This window comes from Calypte anna, chromosome 20, assembly GCF_003957555.1.
Source record: "Calypte anna isolate BGI_N300 chromosome 20, bCalAnn1_v1.p, whole genome shotgun sequence".
Lineage (NCBI taxonomy): Eukaryota > Metazoa > Chordata > Aves > Apodiformes > Trochilidae > Calypte > Calypte anna.
The window spans coordinates 964726-988815 of record NC_044265.1 but is presented as its reverse complement, the minus strand read 5'-3'; the positions used below and the strand labels follow the sequence as shown (position 1 = coordinate 988815).

The 24090-nt window shown below is 48.2% G+C and overlaps 1 protein-coding gene across 10 annotated transcripts in view; it reads right to left on the bottom strand.

The window, feature by feature from the left end:
• The window catches only part of DLGAP4 (DLG associated protein 4), a 64870-nt gene that overhangs the window by 4996 nt on the left and 35784 nt on the right, over positions 1-24090 (bottom strand). For 7 of the 10 annotated variants that reach the window (XM_030462959.1, XM_030462960.1, XM_030462957.1 and 4 more), the window contains 2 exons: positions 1378-1739; positions 257-348 (listed from right to left, as the gene is read on the bottom strand). In XM_030462959.1, coding sequence (XP_030318819.1) covers positions 257-348; positions 1378-1739 — 454 coding nt within the window. Of the gene's footprint in view, positions 1-256; positions 349-1377; positions 2199-24090 lie in introns of all 10 variants that reach the window. The other 3 variants (XM_030462963.1, XM_030462962.1, XM_030462965.1) reach the window with 2 other exon arrangements.

Below are 24090 nucleotides of genomic sequence, written 5' to 3'. Positions count from 1 at the left end.
GACGAGAGGACTGACGCACATCTCTAATTACATCTTGTACTTTTTTTTTAAAAATTTCAAGCTCCCATCGATTTGGCTGTTTACAGAACAAGGTGCTTTTTGCAGCAGGTGTGTGTTGTGGAGGAAGAGCTCTCCATGGCCCACCCTTCAACACCACTCATATTGTGATGAGGAAGGGGAGGAGGTCTAAGTGCAAACGGGGTCTAAGTGCAATTTAAAAGGAAGGAAACTACACAAGTTTGCGTCTTTCACTTACCGCCACTCGTCCTCTACCTGTACCCCGATGGACTGGAATTTCGTGGCTGGTGGAGGAGGCTCCTCTTTTGCCACTGGCTGAAGGCAGTCAACCTTATTGAACAAAAAAAAAAATACAGACAAAAACAGACACAAGAACTTGCTGCTGGAATTCACATTATAGTAGAGCAGGAGTGCTGCACACACACCACATGCTGACACCACATGGCAACTGGAGAGGCACAAGGCTACTGCTTGGGTCTGCCCCCAGGTGAGCACCAGGGCTGTATCCTGCTCTAAGAGCACTCTATTTGCATGGCTGTGGTACCCTGGGGAAGGGCTGGTGTCCCTGAGGTGCACACACCTGTGTGTGTGGCATCTGACATGGGTTTGCCCAAGTGGCAGAAGTTGCTACCTGCAGGTAAGAGCCTGCAGCATTGAACCAGCTCTTTGAGATGCAACAACTGCTCACTACAGTCAGTCACATGTAACTAGGAATCTGTCCACAAGAAGAGTGTACAATGGCAGGTGACTCAGATTTTCCTGAATAAAGCATGGATTTACAGTACTCAGTTGGTTCTCATTTGGCTATATAATCAACAGCTCATTTCCATCGACTTCCACAATTAAATGCATCCAGCAAGAGAAACAGCAACCTGCTGGCAACAGCAGACAGCAAGGAACTCCTCCCTCCAGCCCTTGGACCATTCCAGACTGCAGCAGTCCATACTATATGGATGTCAGGTAGAAGGGCCCACCTTTCAGAAGACAGCTGTCCCTAAACCCCTGATGGACAAGAAGAGCTTTGATGTTCAGTAACAAACAGTGCAGAGCACAGCCTGAGCACAGCCAGACATAACAGCAGCAAAAGATTTCTTTAGAGGGACTCCAGTTAACATGGTCCCACTGCTTTAGGAAACATTTTCATTTTGTACTAAAAGAATTTAACCCTTTCTAGTCTGTTATGGAAAATTTCTGCTCTATTTCACCCCTGGGAACACAGGACATTATTTTGACAAGGCAGTTAAGTTGCTCCCACTATTCTAAGAGAGTTGGGATGCACATCTGGTCACATAAAATGCACATGCTAAATGGATGTTTTAGGACATTCCTTCAGACAAAGGAGAACAAACTATTCCATACTTGTATTCCTATTGACGACAGCTTTCTTTTGGGAATATTCTCCACTTTAGGCTCTTCACTAGTCAGAGTCCCTTTGTCACTTTTCAAAGTTGCATTTTTCTGGGGTAACTCTGGAGCCTCTCTTGCTGGAGTCACAACGCTTCCTCTCGTTACACTGGGTGTCCTGGTGCTGTCCAAGCTGTCTGAGGAATTGCTGAGTCCTGACTGGCTGGTGACCTCACTCTTGTGGTCCTGGCTGTCCAGGTAGGTGTCCTGTGCTGATTCAGTGCTGCTCTGCACAGTGACAGAGATGAACGGCTTGGATGTTGTCCGAGGTGGGACAGGAGGTGGAGTCTTTTTATATGCCACTAGGCATGATGAACCTGCAGTAATGGAGGTGGGAAGAATGGAGAACGCAAAAGACAGATTGGGTAGAGAGAGAGATACAGTAAAAGAGAGAGAAAAAGCAGGTCAGTCACAACATCCAAAGGAAAACCTCCAGGTGGAAGCTGGAGGCAGAAATGCAGAAACAGCCTACAGCCAGCAGCTTACACTGGGTAACCCAAACCAAAGCGTAAGGGGAAGCAGAAGGCAGAGCCAGAGCTAGCTTGCAAAAGAAGTCAAAAGGAATACCATGATGTGTGAAAGGCTGGAAATGGAGAAGAGGTATAGAAAAAGCCTCCCAAGAATGCTAAAGGGTTTGACAGATGTAAGCCTCCACGTTGGGGAAAATTTTCTTTGGCTAAGCCCTATGTTTTAGTGTCCTAGTACAGCCAAGTGTCTCAGGTCTCTGTCCCATCAGTTGACAAGTTTCAGTGTCTGGACCAAGGTGGTGTTTTTTCCTATAAAATGGAAAGAAGCCATAAAGTTTGTTAGATGCTGATGGTAAGAACTAATGTTTGAGAACCTAGCTGATATGCATTAGAGGAAAAGACATCATCTGGAGCCAACAGCCCAAGAGCAGCGAGGCTGCTGCTGCATGTCCCCAGGTCCAACCAGGCTGGAAGATATGTTCCCAGCAGGTACACAGAGCGCACAATTCCTCACATCTATGTGCTGGCCACACAGGTCACAGGAGAGCACTCCCATGGATGTGGACAGCAGCAGTAGCCTCATCCTGCTCCTGTCTGGGGCTTGACAGGATCAAAGTCCATTAGTGAAACACAGGGGTATAACACCATTACTGGTACAAGATGGATCCTGAGGCACTCAGTCTGCTCAGGTTCTGGCCTCTGGGCTTCCTCAGGGACTTCCTGAGGCCAAACTCCTATTCCAGCCGCTGTCCAGACAGGAGCAACTGTACTGCACCTACCAACCACCTCTAACAACTGACCGCTGCCTTTATCCCCTTGCCTTGTACTCCTCACTACTGTTCTTCCTCAAATCAACAAGCTCCCTTTCTTATCCCATCTTTGGATCCTCCTTCAAATATCCCATTAAATCCTGTGCAATCTCAAACGGCTCTTCCGGAACCTGCACCTCATAAGGTGACCCAGTCCTTGGCAGCAACCTCCTAAGTCCAAAAGGTGATCTGAAGAGCTGCTCCCCATGGCTCATGGTGGGTGTCACACCCGAAGCAACAGGGCTAAGGCTCTGCTGGCACAATCTCAAGAGGCATGGAAAGGGTGCTCAGGGGTCCTTGGCTGGGGGTCCCATCTGCCATTGTGCATTCCTGCTCTGGGCTTGCACAGATGGGTCTGTGATGGGCTGATGGCCCCTAGGATGGACCTGGAATAGCCCACCAGGGTATGTCTTGGGCTCCCCATCTTGAGCTCCTTCATGGGAGTGCAGGAGCTTTATCACATGGAACACTGCCCTGCTCCAGGCACAGCCAGAGGGGGCTCATGCCTGGCACAGCACTGCCCAGACACCCATTTCACCTCCCAGGAGGGCCACACGCCTGGAAGAAGCTGAAGGTGTCTGCCAGATTCCTCCTGTGTGGCTGCAGTGTGCTCAGCCCTCCCATTCCCCTGGAAGGGAGCTGCAGGATCAGGGCAACCCCACACTGCTGGGCATTGCCTGCAGGGATCCTCCTCTTGCCTGGTGTCTCAGTGGTGGCACAAAGCTCTGGTTTGGTCCTGCAGGCTGAGCAGGAAGCTGTGAGCACAGCAGCTCCATCACCACCCAGATCATGGACAGCCAGGTCAGCCTGCCCAAACTGTACCATAGCTATTAACATAAAAAAGGGTGCCTGCTCCCAGACTTGGTGAGATGGAATGTCACCAACATGTGTTAGCAGGGCAGTCCCTTTGCCACCCCTCAATGACAAACCAGCATCCCTGTGCAAGTCACTGCAGCACAATGGTGTAGGAAGCTCAGCTGGTGACAGGGCTGTCACTCTCCTTGGATCCTTGCTCCAATTCATAGCCCCTGGTCTTCAACAAAGTGGTTTTGCCCTTTAAACTCAAACATCATGTACCATCCCACTCCACGCACACCTTTCACCTTGCCCTTGGCATGCAGATGTTGAGCCATACCAGCAGAGTTCTAATCTCCTAGGTCACTCAACCAACAATACAGATGGGCTGATATGTACCCAAACACAGTTCATTTTCCTACTACAACTCTGATGGCTGTAGGAACTGTCATTCCCTTGAGTTTCCTGCTCCAACCTGCACTATCTGATCCCAGAGAAGTTCCATCTCACACTCCAAGCTCCTATTTCCTACTGCACTGCCCAGTCCCATACATAACCTCCCCAAAGCCTGCTGGCTGAAATAATCATAGAATCATAGAATCGTCTGGGTTGGAAGGGACCTCAGAGATCCTCAAGTCCAACCCTTGATCCACTCCCCCCGTGGTTCCCAGCCCATGGCACTCAGTGCCACATCCAGGCTCTTTGGAAAGATCTCCAGACACGGAGAATCCACTCCTTCCCTGGGCAGCCCATTCCAATGCCTGATCACCCTCTCCAGAAAGAAATTCTTTCTCATCTCCAACCTAAACCTCCCCTGGCACAACTTGAGACCCTGCCCTCTTGTCTTGCTGAGAGTTGCCTGGGAAAAGAGCCCAACCCCCCCCTGGCTCCAACCTCCTTTCAGGGAGTTGCAGAGAGTGATGAGGTCTCCCCTGAGCCTCCTCTTCTCCAGCCTCAACACCCCCAGCTCCCTCAGCCCTTCCTCACAGGAATTCTGCTGGATCCCTTCACAGCCTCCTTGCTCTTCTCTGCACCTGCTCCAGCACCTCAATCTCCTTCCTGAGCTGAGGGGCCCAGAACTGGACACAGGACTCAAGCTGTGGCCTCACCAGGGCTGAGCACAGGGGCAGAATCCCTTCCCTGGACCTGCTGGCCACGCTGTTCCTGAGCCAGCCCAGGATGCCATTGGCCTTCTTGGCCACCTGGGCACACTGCTGGCTCCTGTTCAGCTTCCTGGCAATCCAGACTCCCAGGTCCCTTTCTGCCACTCTGTGCCCAGCCTGGAGCTCCCCATGGGGTTGTTGTGGCCAAAGTGCAGGACCCGGCACTTGGAATGTTGAACCTCATCCCATTGGGATCAGCCCAGCTCTCCCACCTGTCTAGATCCCAGCAGACATAGACCATTTTCATTCAACAAGACAGACCTTTACAGTTTCCCTCCCCAAAACAGTTACCAGTGTATTAACAAATTTAGTACCAGCTTAGAGAACAGTCTTCTGTCAGGAATCCACTGGGATTCCCTGGGGACTCTGAGGGTAGCACAGGTACCTGCTGCTTCACAACCTTCCTTCCAACCCGAGCTGCAACTGCCTGAGCATCCTGGGGGCTCACAACAGGGCACCCGACAGATGCTTTTGTCTTGCAGGGCAATTTGACACAACTAATTCTGGTTCAGCCCATCACATCCATAATTTTAGCACAATTAGCCAAATGAACCATATTCCAATTGACTGCAGCTATGGAAATGTGCTTCAGGCATCACCCTCCCCAGCTTTCCTGTAAGCCCCTTTCAGTGAAGAATTTCTTCTACTATCCAATTTTTATGCCCTACCTCATACAGCCCATGTCAACAGAGAGTGGAGGAGCAGCCTGAACAGAACAATTCCAGAAATACTCCTTGGTGAGCTCCTGCTGCCTTGCATTACTGTGCCAGGGGGACACAGCAGCTCTTACCTAGCACTGACACCACCCAACCTGACAGTGGAGAAATCATATCTGTACAGCCCCCCAGTTAAATCCTTGTCTCTTCCCAGGGATCCTGTTCTTCCCAGGGAGGGTGGCAGGCCCGGCACACCAGCTTCCCAGGGTCCCTGCCAGCACCCATCCTGCTGGGAGCACACCTGATGGGGTGCAGTGGTTGGGCTGGCACCTTAGTAAAGGAGCATGGCTCAGGTTTCCCAGCTGCTGTTTACATCCAAAGGGCTGTAATGTAATTGGGGAATCAATTGGAATCTGATACCAAACACCACAGCCAGGCAAAACAAGGGGAGGGCAGCACAAAGGCAGTAGTAGAATCTCCTGGTTCCCCATCCCCTGTGTTCATTCACAGGCAAGAAGCCCAAATTAAATTCATCCTTCTGCCTACTAACAGGGTGTGAATGTTGTGCTTCTCTGTGTACAGGGGACACTGCAGCACCCTCTTGACCTTGTTTCTGGCCATCCCTTCATGCCATCCTCTCAGCACTACTGACTTTGCTAGAAGGGAATGACATGGTACCAACACAAATGCCCCTGTTAATGTACACGTGGCCAAAGGGCTCTGTGAGCTATAGAAATAAGTTGGTCTGAGAAACATTGCAAATGAAAAAGTAGAAAAGATTGGGAATCTTTAAGAACTGGGGATGCTTTGATTACTGGAATTGTAGATTAATCCTACTGAAACCTTTTGCAACCATAAAACACAGACTGGGCAATAAACCTGGCACATCCAGAACAGTTAGTCTTCCCCTGAACAGAAATCTGACATAAGTTTCAGTGTTTCTCACATCTGAGGGGAGAAAAGATACTGAAAAAGCTGAGACCATCCCAGTATTTCTACAGGAACATGCCCTCGTGGATCAGAGAACCAGTGGATCCCACCACTTTTGAGCATTCCAGTTGCTCACCTACTCCATCCAGATGGCTGCAACTCAACAGGGTATGAATCTGAGTGGCTGCAGGTAACAGCCTATTATATTTTAAAAATTAGCTTGTGCTGTAATGTGGAACTACAGTCCCCATGGGCACTGGTGGCACTGCAGCACCATCAGCTACATTTGCTTGTGAACATCAGCCATGCTCCAAAAAGGTGCAGAAGAACAAGTAAATGTGAAGTTCTAAGCTTCCAGCTTTGGAGCACCAGACTCTTCCTGGTAATAGGATCATAGGCTTATTTAAGCAAGCTGTTAGAATTCACAACTGTGCTGTGGATGATTGATTTTTTTGAGGAGGGAAGTCTGTTTATAGTCTTTCTTGCAGAATTATTTTTAGAAAGCAGTATGTTTCCAAATTAACATCTTCCACATGACATGATCTGCTGCTGTCTGATGTAGCCCCAGGCAGATGAGCTGTTTTCAGAGCCTGAGCCCAGAGAGCCCTCCTGACCTCCAAGCCAGTTAGGGATGCTGTGAGCCTCTCCTTCCAGAGAGCCAGGCATTTACTTCTTGAAAAACTAAATACAGGGAACCACAGAAGAGTGTGAAACACTCCCATGCAATCACCACCAGGCTGTGCTCACCTTGCTCAGTACTGCCCAGCACCCCAAGACCATTGCCCAGGTATTTGCTGTTTGGATTTACACAACAATTGCCCTCAAGTGTGCTTCTAGAGTGAAATGCCCAGTTGTTCTGTTGCTATTGCTGATTGGGTATAGCCTGGTGATATTTCTAATCGTTCCAGTGACTTAAAGGACCTCTTCAAGCCATGGGCATTTTTTTAGGATTAGGTCAGAGGCTCCAAGCCGCAGGCAGATGTGGAAGCTGCCCCCAGCCAGGTCAGCAGGGCTCAGACTGCTGGCACTTTCCTGCTCCCTGCATGCCCCCCTTTTTACCATGGGAAGATCTGAAGAAATTATCTAATGTCCTCATGCACAAAGCAACATACACTGAAATGCTCTCTCCAAATCAAGAGAAGCTCATTTGTTTTTTAAATGAAACACAACCCAATAATCTTGCAGCAAAGGAGAATCACATCAGCTGCATTATCCCCTCAGAGGTTTTGGCTGCATTGGGCTTGTGTTTGCCTCCCAGTCTCACAGATGGCAGGAGTTAGAGGCAGTTTTCAATAGCAAAGGGAACTGGAACAGCTGCATTCCAAGCATCCTGACCTCTGATTTCCATCAGCTCGAAGAACACTTCAAGGTTGAAATTATAATGAACTGCAGGATGTTTTATTTGTAGAGTCCAAGTGAAAACAATCCCCACTTACAATTGCTACTGAAGACAATACAGATCTCTTCTGATTTTATGGTTCACAGTAACCACTTCAGACTTTATTTTTCTTCTAAACCATAATGTTTCTGGCCTTTATGGCCATGGCCTCAGCACACAGGCCAGCCCCAAGCTGCTTGTAGCCTGAACAGCTTAGAGTTTTCTGTGGATTGAAGGTCAAGATACCTGCATTGGTTGGAGGCACAGATGAGACACCTACCCAAATTTTATTAGTTAACAGGAAAACATTCCCATCTGGACAAGATGGGGAATCCATGAAGATGCAGTTTTATCTCTTGCTCTGAAAAAATGTCTTTAAGTGCTGGAGAAATTTTTACAAGTTATCTTACAGTGGTTAAACAGAACCACACTGCTGGAAAGCAAAGTTAAGTGATTACATTAATCTAAAGAGGGAAAGGCTATAAATACCCATTCCCTCAGTGTTTTCCCTTCATAAATCTTAGTAGTATTCATCTTTGAAAAAAGAAAAACCATCTCACCTTGACACTACCAAGAGGAAAACAAAACCCAACAGAAAGTGATGTTGCTGACAGCCCTGCTCAAACCCAGCCAGAGAACTGCTCAGCTTCTTGGCTCCAGACACCCAGATCACCTCGAGTAGTTCTGAAGGTGGTTGGTGGAGAAATTCAACTTTACATTCCCCTTGTTATTGCCCTACTCATCCTCAGCTTTTGGCCACAGCACAGCTCAGTTGTTAGAGCAGCAAAGCCCTGCAGGCTGCTTGGGCGTGGATGGAAGGCCAGAGGGATCACTGCCTCTCCATTCCACCAGCTGAATACAGGTGACTAATTTCCAGGACAGCAAATGAGGCCTTGTGCTCTCTGCCCCCATCCATCTCCACAGGCAATGGGGCACGCCAGGCTTCCCAACCTGCAGCAAAAGCATCACAGCAACAGAGAGAACACCACAGAGGGCACCCCAAGGGAAAGGGGGTCTGCAGCAGAGAACAAGGAGAGATGAGGAACAGCAGCCTCATGTCTTCCACTGTGGCATCCTGGGGTCATACCCTGAAACCCACCAAGCTGCAGCTATTCCTACCAGTACCTATGGAAGATGTCATGTTGGAAGATGTACAGCTTATGGAAGATGTACAGCTCACCTGGAGCTGTACCCAAGTCATGTTTTCTGACCCAAAAAGCTACACTACATTTATCTGGCTTTTTGTTGCAAAAAGAAGAAATAACTTCCCAGTTTTAAGAGAAACCCCTGCTTCCCTCATACCCCACCAAGATCCAAGCAAAACCAACACAGCTGTCTCCTCCTCACACTGAGCAGCAAGTGCTTCCATGTTTCCAAGGGCTATAGCATTAAACAAAGACCTGTGCAAACAGGTTTCTGCTTCCCAGCTGGGAAGTCACTTGCAGGTACTGGGCAAGCAAGGAGAGAGCTGTTAAAGACTGCCCATCTGTTGGTTCCGTTCAGGGTCAGCACTCACCTTGGTCACACCACCCTTGCAGATCCCTAAGGCTCTGCTGGCAGGACAGTATTTATCACTGATGGATTCATCCTCTACTCATTAAGAAACAAGGGACTGCCCTGTATTTTCCTCAACCACTGACAAGCACAGAAAGTTCCTGCATATTAATGAAACAAAAGAATTGGGCACATCTGCAAGCAAAGGACCTCAGTCTCAAGGGCCCCTCAGTTTAGGAAGGATATTGAGGTGCTGGAGCAGGTCCAAAGGAGGCAACCAGGCTGGTGAAGGGACTCGAGCACAGACCCTATGAGGAAAGGCTGAGAGAGCTGGGGGTGTTCAGCCTGGAGAAGAGGAGGCTCAGGGGAGACCTCATCACTCTCTACAACTACCTGAAAGGAGGTTGTAACTGGGTGGACGTTGGTCTCTTTTGCCAGATGACTTTCAACAAGACAAGAGGGCAGGGTCTCAAGTTGTGCCAGGGGAGGTTTAGGTTGGAGATTAGAAAGAATTTCTTTACGGAAAGAGTGATCAGCCATTGGAATGGGCTGCCCAGGGAAGTAGTGGATTCTCCGTGTCTGGAGATATTTAAAAAGAGCCTGGATGTGGCACTCAGTGCCACGGTCTAGCAACCGCAACGGTGGTTCAAGGGTTGGACTCGATGATCTCTGAGGTCCCTTCCAACCCAGCCAATTCTATGATTCTATGAAGGGAGCATCTCAAATGTTAGAGTGAAAAAGTCCCTCTGCAATGCAAAGGCAGAAGCAAAGGGTTCTCACTGAATATCAGCTGTGTGTTTTCACACCAACAGTACAGCTTTCATCCAGAAATACACCACAAAACACTCTGTACCATTTGTGTTCTCTGGTCACCCATGACTGAGATGCCTTTAGGGTGAACTGCAGCCTGCATTAACAGCACTGAGTAACCCAGCTGGGTGGAGCAGGGACTGCCCAGGGCAGGAGAGGGCTGGGCTGGCAGTCCTGGGACTGCTCCAGAGTTCACAGCCACTTCTGATTAGAGACCTGGTCCCTGGGTTTTGGACAGGAACAGTAACACATAACCAGGGAAGCAAAGGCTAAGCAGGTTGTGACCTCTTCACATGAGAGACTTTGGACTATTCAATGTACAAGAAGTTGGAATTCATGGCCATGTTTCAGCAAATAAAATATGCACCTATACATTGAAAACTATTACACTGGGAAGGCAATGCAGCTTAGCTTTTTTTAATAGCCCCTCATAGAAGGTTACAAATTTAAGAGGCACACTGACATGAAATGACACCACCCAAAAATGCTGGTGTTTAAAAATACAGTATCCTGTACTGCTGGCTTCTGACAGACTGGGTCATCTCCCCTTTCAGCACAGCAGAGTTAGCCTTACAGTAAGGCCACAACAGATGCTACAGAGAATGCCAGCCACAGACACTCCCAAACCCCTCTGCAGCAACTGGGGCTCCTATTTGTATCAGAAGACACATGGTAATTTCTTCCCACCATCCCCAAAGTCATTTTCAGCACAGGTTTTAAAGCAAGTTGGAGCAGCCATAGGCAACTCCACCCTGCTCCAGACACACATCCAGCAAGCTGTCCCTCTGTCCTGGGGGACTTGGGCAGGTCCCCAATGCAGCCACACAGGGCAGTAGCTTAAGAGAACATTCCCTTCCTCTCCCTGCCAAAGATGTTAACTCATTAATGAGAACCAAGATCCCCAAACTCAACTGTGCCCCTGCCTGAAGAAATCACTCAGAAAAGTCCATGTGTGTGGTCCCAGGAGCAGAAGGGCAGCTCTGAGGGTGCCTGATGCCCAGGGACAGCCCCTGGCAACTCCCTGCTCCCTCACTGTCCCTGTGGTGGCGGCACAAGTGTCCACAAAGGGGAGGGATGCAGGGAAGGAAACTGCCCACCAGCTCAGTGTGCCTTTATTCTGAACGAAGTTACTTTGTCCTTATGCCCCCAGCACCATCACTAACAAGGGACAGTGCTTAATGAGCTTCAAACACCAAGAGAAGTGAAGCAGCAGAGCTGAATGGGACCTAAGCCCACAGAGCCCTGGGATCTCTGCTCATCATCCACATCTCCATCTTCCTCCAACACCAGGGCCCTGCTCCAGGAATTCAGCCATGGTCCCAGCAGTCCCTAGCATGCCCCAGCACATGTACTCCCACCTCTTATTGGACAGGTTGGGCAGCACTAGAGAGGCCAACTGATTCCTTCTGTCACCAGATCTTGTCTTGGCCCCACCAGACCCTGTTGGCACTGCTACACCAGCACAAGCAGGGCTGCAGAGCCACCAAACCAGACAAGACTCCTTCCATAAGCCTGCACAGGGCAGGCTTGAAAACAGAGCTGCCTCCTCCCCTGGATCACAACCAACCATTCCCCATCCCTGGAGCAGCCTGTGGCACAGCACAGCAAGCAGAGGCTATCAGAGAAGCACTGGCATAATCCTAACCCCATGGCAAGTTTTTACAAGTTTGGAAAGCTCCCAGGGACAGGAGTCCAGATTGGCTTTAAGGCCACCCTCAGATCCACCATTTATTCCCTCCAGATGGCCTCTGTCCCAGGGTGCTGAGGTAGCAGGTGAGGGAACCCGAGCGGGGCTGTGGTGCCAAGGAGTGACAAGTGCCAAGGAGAGACAGTGGGACCCCTGCCAGCACCCAGCACCCTGTTTGCTACACAGCTCTGTGGAAACTCTTCACAAGCCCCCTCCTTGCCTTGGGATTCTGCCATTCACACAGCACCGGGCTGGCTCTGGCCCGAGTCACAGGGAGAGGACAAGAGTCCCAGGAGCCCTGGGCAGGGGCTCCCTCAGCCTCAGCACAGAGCAGCACTGGAATCATAGAACAGAATCATAGAACAGAATCATAGAACAGAATCATAGAACAGAATCATAGAACAGAATCGAATCAGATGGGTTGGAAGGGACCTCAAGAGATCATCAAGTCCAACCCTTGATCCACGCCCCCCGTGGTTCCCAGCCCATGGCACTGAGTGCCACATCCAGGCTCTTTTTAAATATCTCCAGGGACGGAGAATCCACTACTTCTAGCCACAGGGAACCCACACTGCTGCTCTTCCTGCCCCTGCAGAAGACAGGGAAGCTCTGCTGACACCCTGCCTGGGCACCTGGGCACACAGCTGACAGTCCTCTCCAGAGGGTCAAGAAGGGGCTCAGCTCTTAACCATCCATGGCAGAGAATTTCCAGAGAGCAGACAGTCCCATGAGGACAGCCCACACTGACCTCCCTGCAGCCAGTGCCACTGTCACATCTGATAAGAGAGATGAGATTCAGGCTGGAGCACACACCAGGGCACAGCTGGGGCACTCACAGGGTTCCAGGAGACATGAGATTCACTTCATTAGTGTGTGGACCACACCTTAGTCCCTACACTAACAAACAGCAGCTAAAACATCAGCTAAAAGCACCTTGGAAAGTGAGACAACCTCCACAACAGGAGAGCAACAACCCTTCCTGGTAATGCTGATGCACTGAAGCATCAGCCACTTCATCCCCCCTGGCTCCAGTCCTGGTGCCTGCAGCAGTTTCAGGCAGTGCCAAACAAGCATCACCCAGCACCAGGGGCAGTCCCAGCACAGGGATTCTCTGCTGGACCTGGGCCATGCACTGGTTGTCAGGAGAGCAGCACAGGGTAGACCAAACACCATCAGCCATGAGATCAGAGACAAGACAGATCTGCTAGTAAAATGGGAGAAAAAAACCCAAAAACCAAACAGCTAAAGATTATCTAGAGATTTGATTCCAGAGTAATTTTTTAGGAAGGGCACTTATTGCAGGCTCCATTCTTCCTTGATTTTAAACACATAATGTGAACTTGACATAATGATTTATTCACTATGGGGCTGGGGAGCCCATTACTGCCAACTGTGCTCCAGGGCTTTTTGTCTGGGCTAGTTTGGGCTCTGCAGCCAAAATTTTCTGTATTAGAAAGGCCTGTGAAGAGCAAGAGCTGTGCAGGGCATCCAAGAGCATGGCTAACACACAGAGGCAGCAAAGGGAGCACTGGCCTGAGCTGGCTGCCAGGGGACTGACACTCACACAACAGCCAGCAGTCACCATACTCTCCCTGTTCAATGCCACTGCTTCTGCATCACTTGGAGTTATTGCAGCACATACATGAATTTAGGGCCTGTCCCACATGAACTGGGCAGTGCCACTAGGTCACAGGCTCCCAAACCCATCAGGGGATGTCACCCTGCTTCTGCTCCGCAAAGTGGCAAGCTGCACAGACCATGGCTCGGTGTTCAGATGAGACACTAATGGAGAATCCTCCATTTACTCATTACTATAGCCACATTTCCAAGTGCAATGAAGGGATTACTGTTAATCTTCAAAGTATTTAGGGAAGCTAATAGTTCAACTAGGCAGGTTTTATTAGTTTTTCTCCAAGCTAGCAGTTTCTAGAATATCCTGCAGAAATAAGTTCCACCAGTTAATTACACATTGCATGAAATATCCATCCCATTTGCCATCACTTCACTTCATGCAGTGCCACATCACTCAGAGGATGCCATGTGCAGGTGCTTTTAACTCACTTCTCTGCCACTGCTGAAGACCAGGAATCTTAACACACCTCTTCGAAGTCTCATCCAGTCAAAAAAGATATGGCTAGAGACCATTCAGCATGGTCTGTGTTTTGTCAAGGTCAAAGCTCAACAGCTCAAACTTAATATTTTTGGATTTGCTGACCACTAAAGCACAAGTAATTCTCAAGCCCTTGCTCACACACAGCTTCCAGTGTACAGGCAGTAAGCTGCATTTTGCACTCAAGGCACATGCAACAACCCAACTGCCTGTCCTCTCAGAAAGGGGAATCTGTCCAGCATGGTACCAGCAGCACAGTGATTCTGCAGTAACCTCCCCACACATCTCCCTTTCAGCTCATTCACCATCCTCTAAGCCCACCAGAGACCCATCTCGTGCAGGCACACTAAGATCTCCAGTAGAGCAGAACCATACCTAAAGCTTTTGGATAACCAAGCCCACTGACACCAGTTTGGGTCCAGAGTGCTCAGGGAAGAGCAAGAAGGTTTTGCAAAAACTGCAGAGCTGCTGAGGCAATACTGGTGTGCTCCCACTAAGTCATGGAGCAGTGTGGATGGGTACCATTATTTTAAGTGTTCCATCTAAACAGAAGAGCAGGCCAAGAGGGTGCTGAAAACACTGATGGCAGCCAGGAGCTTGTCAACACAGGCTGTGATAACAGGAACAGGGCTGCACTGGGCCCAGCAATAGCTGAGTTCCCCCAGGATTAAACAGGACTCAGAGGAGATTGTTTCATCCCCAAGAACAGAAGCAGCCAGCAATTCTCTAGCCTGCCCAGATCTAGAAATTGCCACCATTGCTGCAGAAAAACCTCAAGGCAAAAGTATTAATTTCTCCATCACTTTATTCAGCATCACAGTTTTCAGTTACAGTAGCCCAAATTTTACCTGATATAGCCCAAATTTTACCTGATGCAGCCAGTGAGTTGCTGGTATCTGCTGTTCTCACTTGCTCACAGGATGCTTGTTTTAGGCAAGGGGCAAACCTTCAGTGATGCCACCAACAGCAGCAGAGGTGATTTTGCCAGAACATTATGAAAAACTCTCCCCACACCCAGATGACTAGAAATTCTTTGTAAGCTAAAAACATACTCCACCCTGTACCCAGAGGGACAGAGAAAGCACATGTCAGCAGATGAGGAGGCAACAATGCAGCAGCCTCTCTGCAAAGGAGAGAGGAAAAGGCAGCAGGCTGGACATCTCATCTCCCTGGGCTTGCACAGCCTATGAACAAATCTAACCATGAGTCAAGACTCTTGGACATTCTCTGTCAGGCAGCCAGAACCAAAGATTTACATCTTCAAAGCTATAATCATTAAGAGGTTTTAATAGTTAGATTCAATTGTAGCTATTTCCTGCCTGAAGTATTTACAAACGAAGATGTGGCAACATTATGCTAATACTAAAGAATCAAAGTCAAAATTGCTGGGAAAATTCTGCTTGCTGAGGCACAGGACAAGCTTTTCATGTTAGAGAAAGCTATTCCATATTCTAGGGTTAGTTATAAGATTAAAAAAAAAATAAAATCACATGAACACACATAGAAAAGGCTGTTGTAGGCTGCTCCCTCTCCTCATTAGCATTAAATTTCAGAGGTTTGCTGTTGCACCAACCAAAACAGGCACCACTGCAAACCTCCTGTCTGATCTGACAAGGCAAGGGAAGTCCTTAGAGTCAGGTCTGCAGGTAATTATGTAAAATTTCCAACCTTCTAATCCTTTTGGGTAGGGTACTAGAAAGCTTTTGAAAGCGTAGCTGTAACCATTGCTTGGATTTCTGAACACTCCCATAGGAACCAATCCACATGTACTGCAAAGCTGAGCTGACTTTCCCACTGGCAAAGCAGAGAGATATGGTAGCACTTGTCCCCAGCAACACAGATTATGCTGCTCTCCCAGAGGCCAAAAGTCCCCAGCTTTGATTTCTTAAAAATTCCAAGTGTCACAAGCCCTTCCAGAACAATGGTCCTTTCTCCTTCCCTCCCAAGGGAGGGGGGGGTATCTGGAGTAAGCTCAACACTTTCTGGAATTCTTTATTTCGGGAATCAAGCAGTCCACTTGACAAAGGAGCCACTATGCAGGCTCCAGCTCTGAAATGAAAGAGCACAACAAATCCCAAGTGTGAATTAAGAATCTTCTCCAAGCACATCTGAGCCTCTACTATCCATGACCTAAATAGCTTCAAGCCACCACCAAGTCTCCATCCTCAGAGCTCAGTATGCTGTTACTGGAGGCTCCTAAACACCAAATACCTGCTTCACTCTCCAGGAGCATCCCTATAATCTTTCCACCTAAGATCCCAGGCCACCACTTTCCAGCCACAAATGTGTAGCAGAAGGTCTGGATTCATGCATGCAGTACCTGTTTGCCCACACTCATATTTATCTGGTCCTCTAGCCTGGAGAACCTGCCAGAGGTACTTTGAAGATCTAAGATTATTACCTCAAAAAGGGATGCAAGGGAGAGGTGAGTGCAGAGCTCCACCACAACCATTTAAGAGATTCAGTTTCTAGGCAACAAAACTCATGTTTTACCTATGCCTTTCTCATGCCATTTTGTCTCCCATGGCACCCTCAGGAGCTTCTCCTTCCTGTCCTGCTGTCTTGATTTTGGGATTTTAACCCTTCTTGGAAGGCCAGGGAGTCAGAGTAACACCCAGCAGTCTCCTGCAAAAGTATTAAATGCCACTCAGCTATCCCCTAATGATTTCAGGAATCTGCTCAACTGCAGAACAGTCTACTACTTTCCTGCCTTGAAAATGATGTGCCAGAAGACACTTTGCTTACTCCTGTTTCAAAATGACTGCTGGTCTGCTCCTTTCAATTTGTCAGCTACTCTCCAACTACAAAATAACCATCCAAATCAAACTCAGAAACCCGGGGGTTGTTCTCTAGGATATTCCACCTGTAAGCACTAAATACCAGCAAGCAGATAAAGCTGAGCTTCCAGCACTGGCACTTTTGCTTTTCCTGATCTGTTGCATGACACTAAATAGAACTTAGTCTGACAGGGTGGGAAGGATTTAGATTTAGAGTAGCTTGAGGAAGGTGATGAGAATTGTCTTGATCTGACTGTTCAGAGCAAGAACAGCAAGAGGCAGCTCACCAGAGGTATTTTTGGAATAAGCCACTCCTAGCTTTAGGCAGCTACCTGACCTTCCTGAAGAAGTGTCCACTTCATCTCCCAGAGCTGTGTGAGCTTTCCAGGAGAGGCTGCTGAAAGACACCACCCCAGCTCTTCCCTAGTCCCGAGAGCTGTAACCACATCTCGTGAGCAGGCTTCCCACGGGGGCTTCTTTAGCAGCTGACAATGTGGACAGGCTTCTTCCAAGGCCAATGTTCTTTTCCCCCGTTCATCCTCACCTTTTTCTCCTAGGACATAGAACAGTTTCACAGGGCTGCCTCAGGTCCCTGCACTCACAACAGGCAGCACACAAAGGTAGGGTTTTTTTTTCTTCTTTTTTTTTTTTTTTTAAATGCCCCTGCCCCAAACAAGCACAGAAACCTTTTGACAGTTTTGCAGTAATCTAAACAGTCACTGCAGCAGTGTCATGGAAAAAATGCAAGATCTGTTGGACTCTTAGTTTAACAAAAGATCAGTCAAGCACCAAAATTAAAGCATCAGCTGCTCCTCCTATCATCAGCCTACCACATCTCCAGCTCTGGAACAAAAATCACAGGGCTTTTTGCAAGACGTCTTCAGCAACACAACCCCAGCAACCAGCTGTGCTACCAGTCCTTTGGAGAACACAATATGCAAGGTGTTGGGACTGTTGCTAATGCTTCTCTGTACCCATCTCTTCCCACCTCCTGCTCAAAGTCTGATCACTCAGGCAGCTGTTACAGCACAGATGTAAAAACAATTCTATAGGCCATGAAATTCCTCCTACAAGAGTAGGATGGAAGAGACAAGACAGACAAACTGCCCCTTCCAGAGACTTCCTCACATAACCAAGGACAAAATGGTTTTGGAGAGAACCATCTCAGAGTTTGCAAATAGTTCCTGGGAGTAAGGAGCTGCCTGGCAGCAGTGTGTGGCTGGGCTCTGACCTTGCTCCTGCACACCCAAAGTGGGTGTGTGCTGTCATCAGCTCTGAAGTGAAAAATCTCACCTCTACGTTTCTCTGAAAATCCCAGCCAAACCAGATACTTCGAAGACTGCCCAAGGCTGGAGTTATTTCTCCACTTGGCCATTTCCCCACACTTGGCCAGGGAACAATTTTAAGCTTGGACTGAATTACTGCATTCAAGCAGCCACTCCTTGTCATGCCAGTTGTCCAGCATCAAGCCCAGCTGGAAGATGAAATTCCTAGGAACAGCAGCTTACCTTTCCAAATGAAATGCCAATCTTTCAGTGCAGTGCTTTCCAGGGCAGACACCAGCTCAGCCTTCACCCTGTTTAGCTCAAAGGGATTGCTGAGAACAGCTACACTGGCTACCCAGCACAGACTGACACGGTGTCAGCTACTCAGGGGTTACTCCAGCCAGTCCTTTCACCTTAAGTGGCCTTGCAAAACAAACACCAGACAGAAATAACCAAACAGATCATGCAGACACAAACCTCGAATAGCATTTAATTTGTCAGACACAGTAAGTGTGGGGTCAAGAAAAGCTTATGCAGCAGGTCTCTAGCTATCTGCTGCTCCAGGGGTTTACTGCCAGGACACTTGAGCAGTAAGAGTATAGCAAGATGCACCAGAAAACAGTGTCTGCAGGAAAACAGCTTGGAGGGAAACCACCCAGCCCTTGTCACTTCAGTCTGAGCTACAGAACTGCACCCATGTGCAGACCCTCAGCACACATGCACCACAGCAGCCTCAGCATTGCCTAGATGGGGACAGAGCTGCTTGAGTGGATCAGGGTCACTCCTGATGTCAGCAGTGCCACTCTGGGAAACAAACCACTCCAATCCCCCTTTCTTATGCTTTCCTAGAAAAAACTTGCAAGAAAAATTCAAGTGGTTTATGTACCAGAGCTACACCTCCAGAGGAAGAGATACCAGTCAAGTTTCTTGGATCTAGACTACACCAGGAGAGCTGAGAGACACACTAGATACTGACTGCAGATACTTCATAATAAGAAACTAAACACCCCTTGGGAGAAGAAAGTTGCTCTGAAGTCTGAGACAGGGTTTAGATGAAGGTCAATGAAATGACTACCAGAGGTCTCCTCTGTACAGCTTCTGGCAGCCGGGCAGGAGGAACACTGTGAACTTTCTATCAACAAGAGAACCATACAGAAGCATTCTAAAGAAGCTGAAAAAAGGGGGTGCTGAAAGCACTCATTACAGCACAGGCTAATGGAGACCTAGAGTACACACTGCAGAAATTAATTTTCCTCAATATACCCCTCAGCTCTGTCACTATACAACAAGGGGAAAATCTCCTTTATTCCCTAACAGCCTTTCAAAAGCCAAAACTAACAAGAAACTCTTCTGAAGACAAATTAATGCTGCTGGGGCAAGTGAAGAGGTGGGACAACACCAGAGAAGCACCTTTAATTTTTAAGTGTCTGGTTTCTGTTGTCTTGCGATCACAAACCTGGTGAAGAGCTGGAAGCTCTCCTGCTTGCCCCAGCTCTGACTCTGCATTAATCCCACTCAGAAGGGCCCTGGCAGGTTCCTAGAGATGAGCAGGACCCAAAGGGCTGCCCTGGGGCCACTGCCCCACACCCTGCCTGCAGGGCTGCTGCTCCCCTGCCCCAAGCAGCACCCAAGCACCCAGCTGCATCGGGATTCTCTTCCTGCTGACTTCCAGGGAGTCAACCCAGGAGTGTCTAGGACAGCCCTTCCTACCCAGGGGCCATTCCTAGGGCTGGGGTCTTCAGCACAATCATCAGACCAAGAATAAATCCAATCTTCAGACAGGGATGCAAAGCTGCTCTGTTTCTATTACTGTCCAAGATATCAAGGAGACACGGGATGCCTACAAGATGACAGAAGGCAATATTCATACCAACAAGACAAAGTCCTGAGATGGTGAAAACAACTTTGCTTGAAAGCAGTAATAGGAAAAAAGAAGTCCAACTCCCTTTCAGCAACAAATTCAGTTCTTCTATTTTTCTAGCTGTAACCAAGATGCACAGTACAACCGAGGAAACCAAACAGTAACAAGTTATTTTGGATACTGTTTTGTAAACAGATGCATGGCCAGTTATCTAACCGTGGGAACACTAATGAGCAGGTTGCAAGATGGAGCAACTGAGTGCTTGCTGGGTTATTTAACTGCAAGCTTTGAGCAGTTGCATCATCTCCATCAGAAAATTTCCATGGGCCTGCAACATCAGCAGCTTATGCTGCAAGACACCTGGAAGGATTAGTGAAGTGCCATCTCCCTTGGGTATAGAATCATGGAATTTTCAGGGTTGAAAGGGACCTTTAAAATCACCTAGTTCCAGCCATGAGCAGGGACAGCTCCTACCAGACCAGGCTGTTCAGAGCCCTCTCCAGACTGGCCTTAATTTCCAGGGATGGATGGGGCTACCACCACCTCCCTGGTCAAGCTGTTCCAGTCTCTCACCACCCTCATGGTGAAAAGCTTCTTTGTAACTTCCAGTCTAAATCTCCCCTCCTCTGGTTTGAATCCATTCCCCATGTCCTATCACTACCTGACATCCTAAAAAGTCCCTTCTCAGTTTTCCTATAGCCCCCTGCAGATACTGTAAGGCCACAATGGGGTCTCCTCAGAGCCTTCTCCTCTGCAGACTGAATAACCCCAACTCTCTGTGCCTTCACAGCAGAGCTGCTCCAGCCCCCTGATCATCCTCATGGTCCTTCTCTGGACACACTCCAGCACCTCCATGTCCCTCCTGTAACAGGGGCTCCAGGTGGGGTCTCACAAGAGCAGAGTAGAGGGGGGGAATCCCTTCCCTTGCCCTTTTGGCCATGCTCCTCTTGCTGCAGTCCAGGATCCTGCTGGATTTCTGCTCTGCAGGTGCAGAAGTTCTCAGGGTGAACTTCTCCACCAGCACTTCCAAGTCCTTTTCCTCAGGACTGCTCTCCAGCCAGGCACTGCCCAACCTGTATGGTGCTTGGGTACCAAAGGTGTAGATCCCCTCCTACTCTAGTCACTAACAAACCATAAGGACAGTTAGAGGAATCATTTCTACAGCTGTTAATTACATTAATTGGCAAGAGACCTGACTCAGCTGTTATGAAGCCCAGTGCAGGGATACCTTATCCTGGGGGAAAGGGTGTAACACCAGCAGTGAGTCACCTTGCACACACAGCAGCCACCTCTGACATGATTTATACCAGGACAACCTCCTGAGATCAGTGGGATCTGTTCTCTCTGGCAGGATTCAGACCAGGGAGTCATTGCTTTAAAAAGCTGCCTGCAGCTCACTCAGGCACCAAGAAGCAAGAGAGGAAAACAAGGAATTTCAGCAACATTAAAGGTCAGGTCTTCTGCACTAGTTAACACAACAAGCATTACTGTGTATGAGATCCATGGACAGAAGATCACAATCAAAATCTGCAAGATCAAAGGCAAGGCTGAATCCTGAAGCCCAGCCTGGCAGGTGGTCACACAGCAGCACAAGGAGCAGATGGCAGGCTGCTGCCTCAGCTTTATTAGCATTCACACTGAAGTAGAGGACAGAAGATGCATATAATTTCTGATTTCTCTAGGTCAGAAAATGAAGCACGTGGCAGTCTGCAGTACAAATATTAGTATTCTGGTTAATTAACTAACACCTTTCCTGAGAGCCAGGAGCATATCTGACCTGCAGCACACTCTCCACACCCACTGACAGGACACACCTCTCTGGAACAGCACTCTTCAGTCTGATTGACCATTTGAGAAGTACTCCCTGCTCAAGATTAAGGGATTCATACGCTATAGCAGTGCAGAAGGAAAAGCCTGGATACAGCCATTTCAGGTGTTCTGAACAACTTGGTAAATTTTGCACAAGTGCATCACTACACCCAAGTTCTGCAGACACTTAGATGTGCATACACACATTTTCAGGGAGTCATCAAGAATGCATTGGTAAGTTGAGTACCACCACCCAGACTAAAACCATCCTTCAATTTATCATCTCAAGAACTCCAGTCTCAGCTCTCTCCTTGCTTCTATAGTTATCTTAAAGTTTGAGCATGATTTCAGGGAAAGTTTAACAGTTTGAACTCACAAAATTACTGGAAGCTTTGTGTTACCAGATTGCTACTTTTTTCATCAGGAAGTTACATCCCAGGATGTTCTGTCCTTCATCTATCCAACCAGATTGCAGGAGAAGCCCTCCCCATAGCACTCTGAACACAGAGAAAAGCACAGTTGCATTTAAAGCTAGAGATGGGTTCTGGTAAGGAAATGATCTTGCAGTTCCCAAGGCCAGAATGTTATCAGAAAATGCTTTCAGGAATCTGACCAAGGGAAGAACTGCTTTATGGTTTAACAGAGTAGCCCCTGCCAGAGCATCTTGCACAACTGATGCAAGAAGCTTCAAACCATGAAAGTTTTAAGTTATTTCACACTGCCTTTAGATTTCATGCATACAGTGTATATCCCTGTGAATTCATGTCAGAACACTCATGAGTTTCTACTAGGTATTCATGTGTAATGTGTAGGTAGGTATTCATGCAAGATAATGCAAAGAGCATCATGCAGAATAATTATTTCTGAAGTTGTAAAGCCATCTCTGGTTATGGTAACTCAGTCCTGCAATGTCCCTCTGTAATGTTGGGTGTTCAGCCCCTATTAACAGAGGAGGCTGACCTGCTGAGCTGCTCTGAAGGTGCCAGGGAACAGGACCACAAAGAGAACCCAAGAGCAAAACAGAAGACAGGCACAACCTGAAATTCTGGAGGGAGGTTTGCTGCATGAGGACAACCCAGCTGTCCCCCTTCCCCTTCCCCTTCCCCTCCCTGTTCCACTTACTGCCAGCCAGTGCTGCAGGCAACTCTGTGGAGCCCAACAAGGTGAGAAAAAAGCATCTGCTGCCTCTCAAGGCAAGAAATACAACCACAACCTCAACACACAGTGAGCACTCTAAGGAGCAGGTTTAGAGCTGAAATCACTGTACTTGGAGTTATTGATTTCCAGTATCTTTGAGGACAGTGGCCCAGCTTTTCATGCCCTCCTACCTAAGAGGCTACAAAGTACCAATTCTGGTATGTTAAACATCTTGCTTTCTGGATTTATCAATACTAGAAAAGACAGTTCTCCTAATCAGACTTCTTAACAAGGAAATTCACTCAAACATGATTTTATTATTTATTTTTATAATTAAAACCTCCCCATAAAGACAGCTAAGAAATTTGTTCATAAATCTCACCCATAATCTCACTCATCTCTTTAGTTTTTAGGTATCAAAACATGCAGGAATGGTGCAGAGAGACCAGAATTCCCATACACACAAGTTCCAGTGCAGGACATGCAAAGGTCCCCCCTTTAGCACTGATCTTCACCACTTATGAGATGCAGGGAAACAGCAACCAAAGGCTCAGGCCACTGGGCTGGGAAGTGCTGACAGTGCTTCCCAGCAAGAGGGACTCCACTGGAACCCATCCAGCCCTGCTCATGGACCTCAGTGCATTACATAAGAACCTCCAAACAAACAGCTATAAGCAGCCATACAAGAGCAGTGCAGAGTTTGGCACAAATCAGCTGCAATATGGATGAACAGGCTTGGAGAATCCAGTACAAGAGGCCAACTGAGCAGCATCCACTGCCCCGTCAAACAAGTCAATCACCTGAAGTCAGCTGCATGGGAGAGTAGACAGAATACCTGGCCATGGGTCTGCCCATGACACAGCACACAGAGGTACTTTGCAAACCAGCACAGACCAGCTCCCTCCTGTATGCATCCAGTCCCCATGAAAACCTCAAACAAAACTTGGAAAACCTGGGCAAGGGCTTAAGCACAAGCTGTGGCTTCGGGGGACACACTGCAGGAGGTGACACTGCTTGTGGCCAGGGGAGCAGGTTTTAAAACTTACTAGCTACATGCAAGCTTCTTGCAATCCTGCAAACAGGATTTAAGCACCCACCAGTCTGAACATTGTTGAAGTCAGACTGACAGTTCAGCTTTTAGCACCAGTTCAGATCAAGAACCATGTCTGACAGCTTTACCCAGCTATGCTTCCCCTCTGTCTTTAAAGTTCCCCCATGTTGCACAAACCAGAGTACATCAAGTCTGCCTACAATATGCAAATACCACTGACACAGAAGTCATTCACATCCTGGAAGTGTCACTGCTGGCTAGACAAGATCTTTAAGACTGAAAGCAGCCAAGTGCCACCCTTGTCCATTTGGAATTTGCCCTGCACATGACACTGAGCAGTGCTCAACCCGAGTGTAAGGAGCTTGTGCACATGCTGCCCCTGGTTCACTAAGGTATTTTCCTTCTGCTGAGTGGCTAGAAAAGAATGAAAAGATTGAAGAGCAAACTTTTTTCAAAGCAAAGGGAAGGA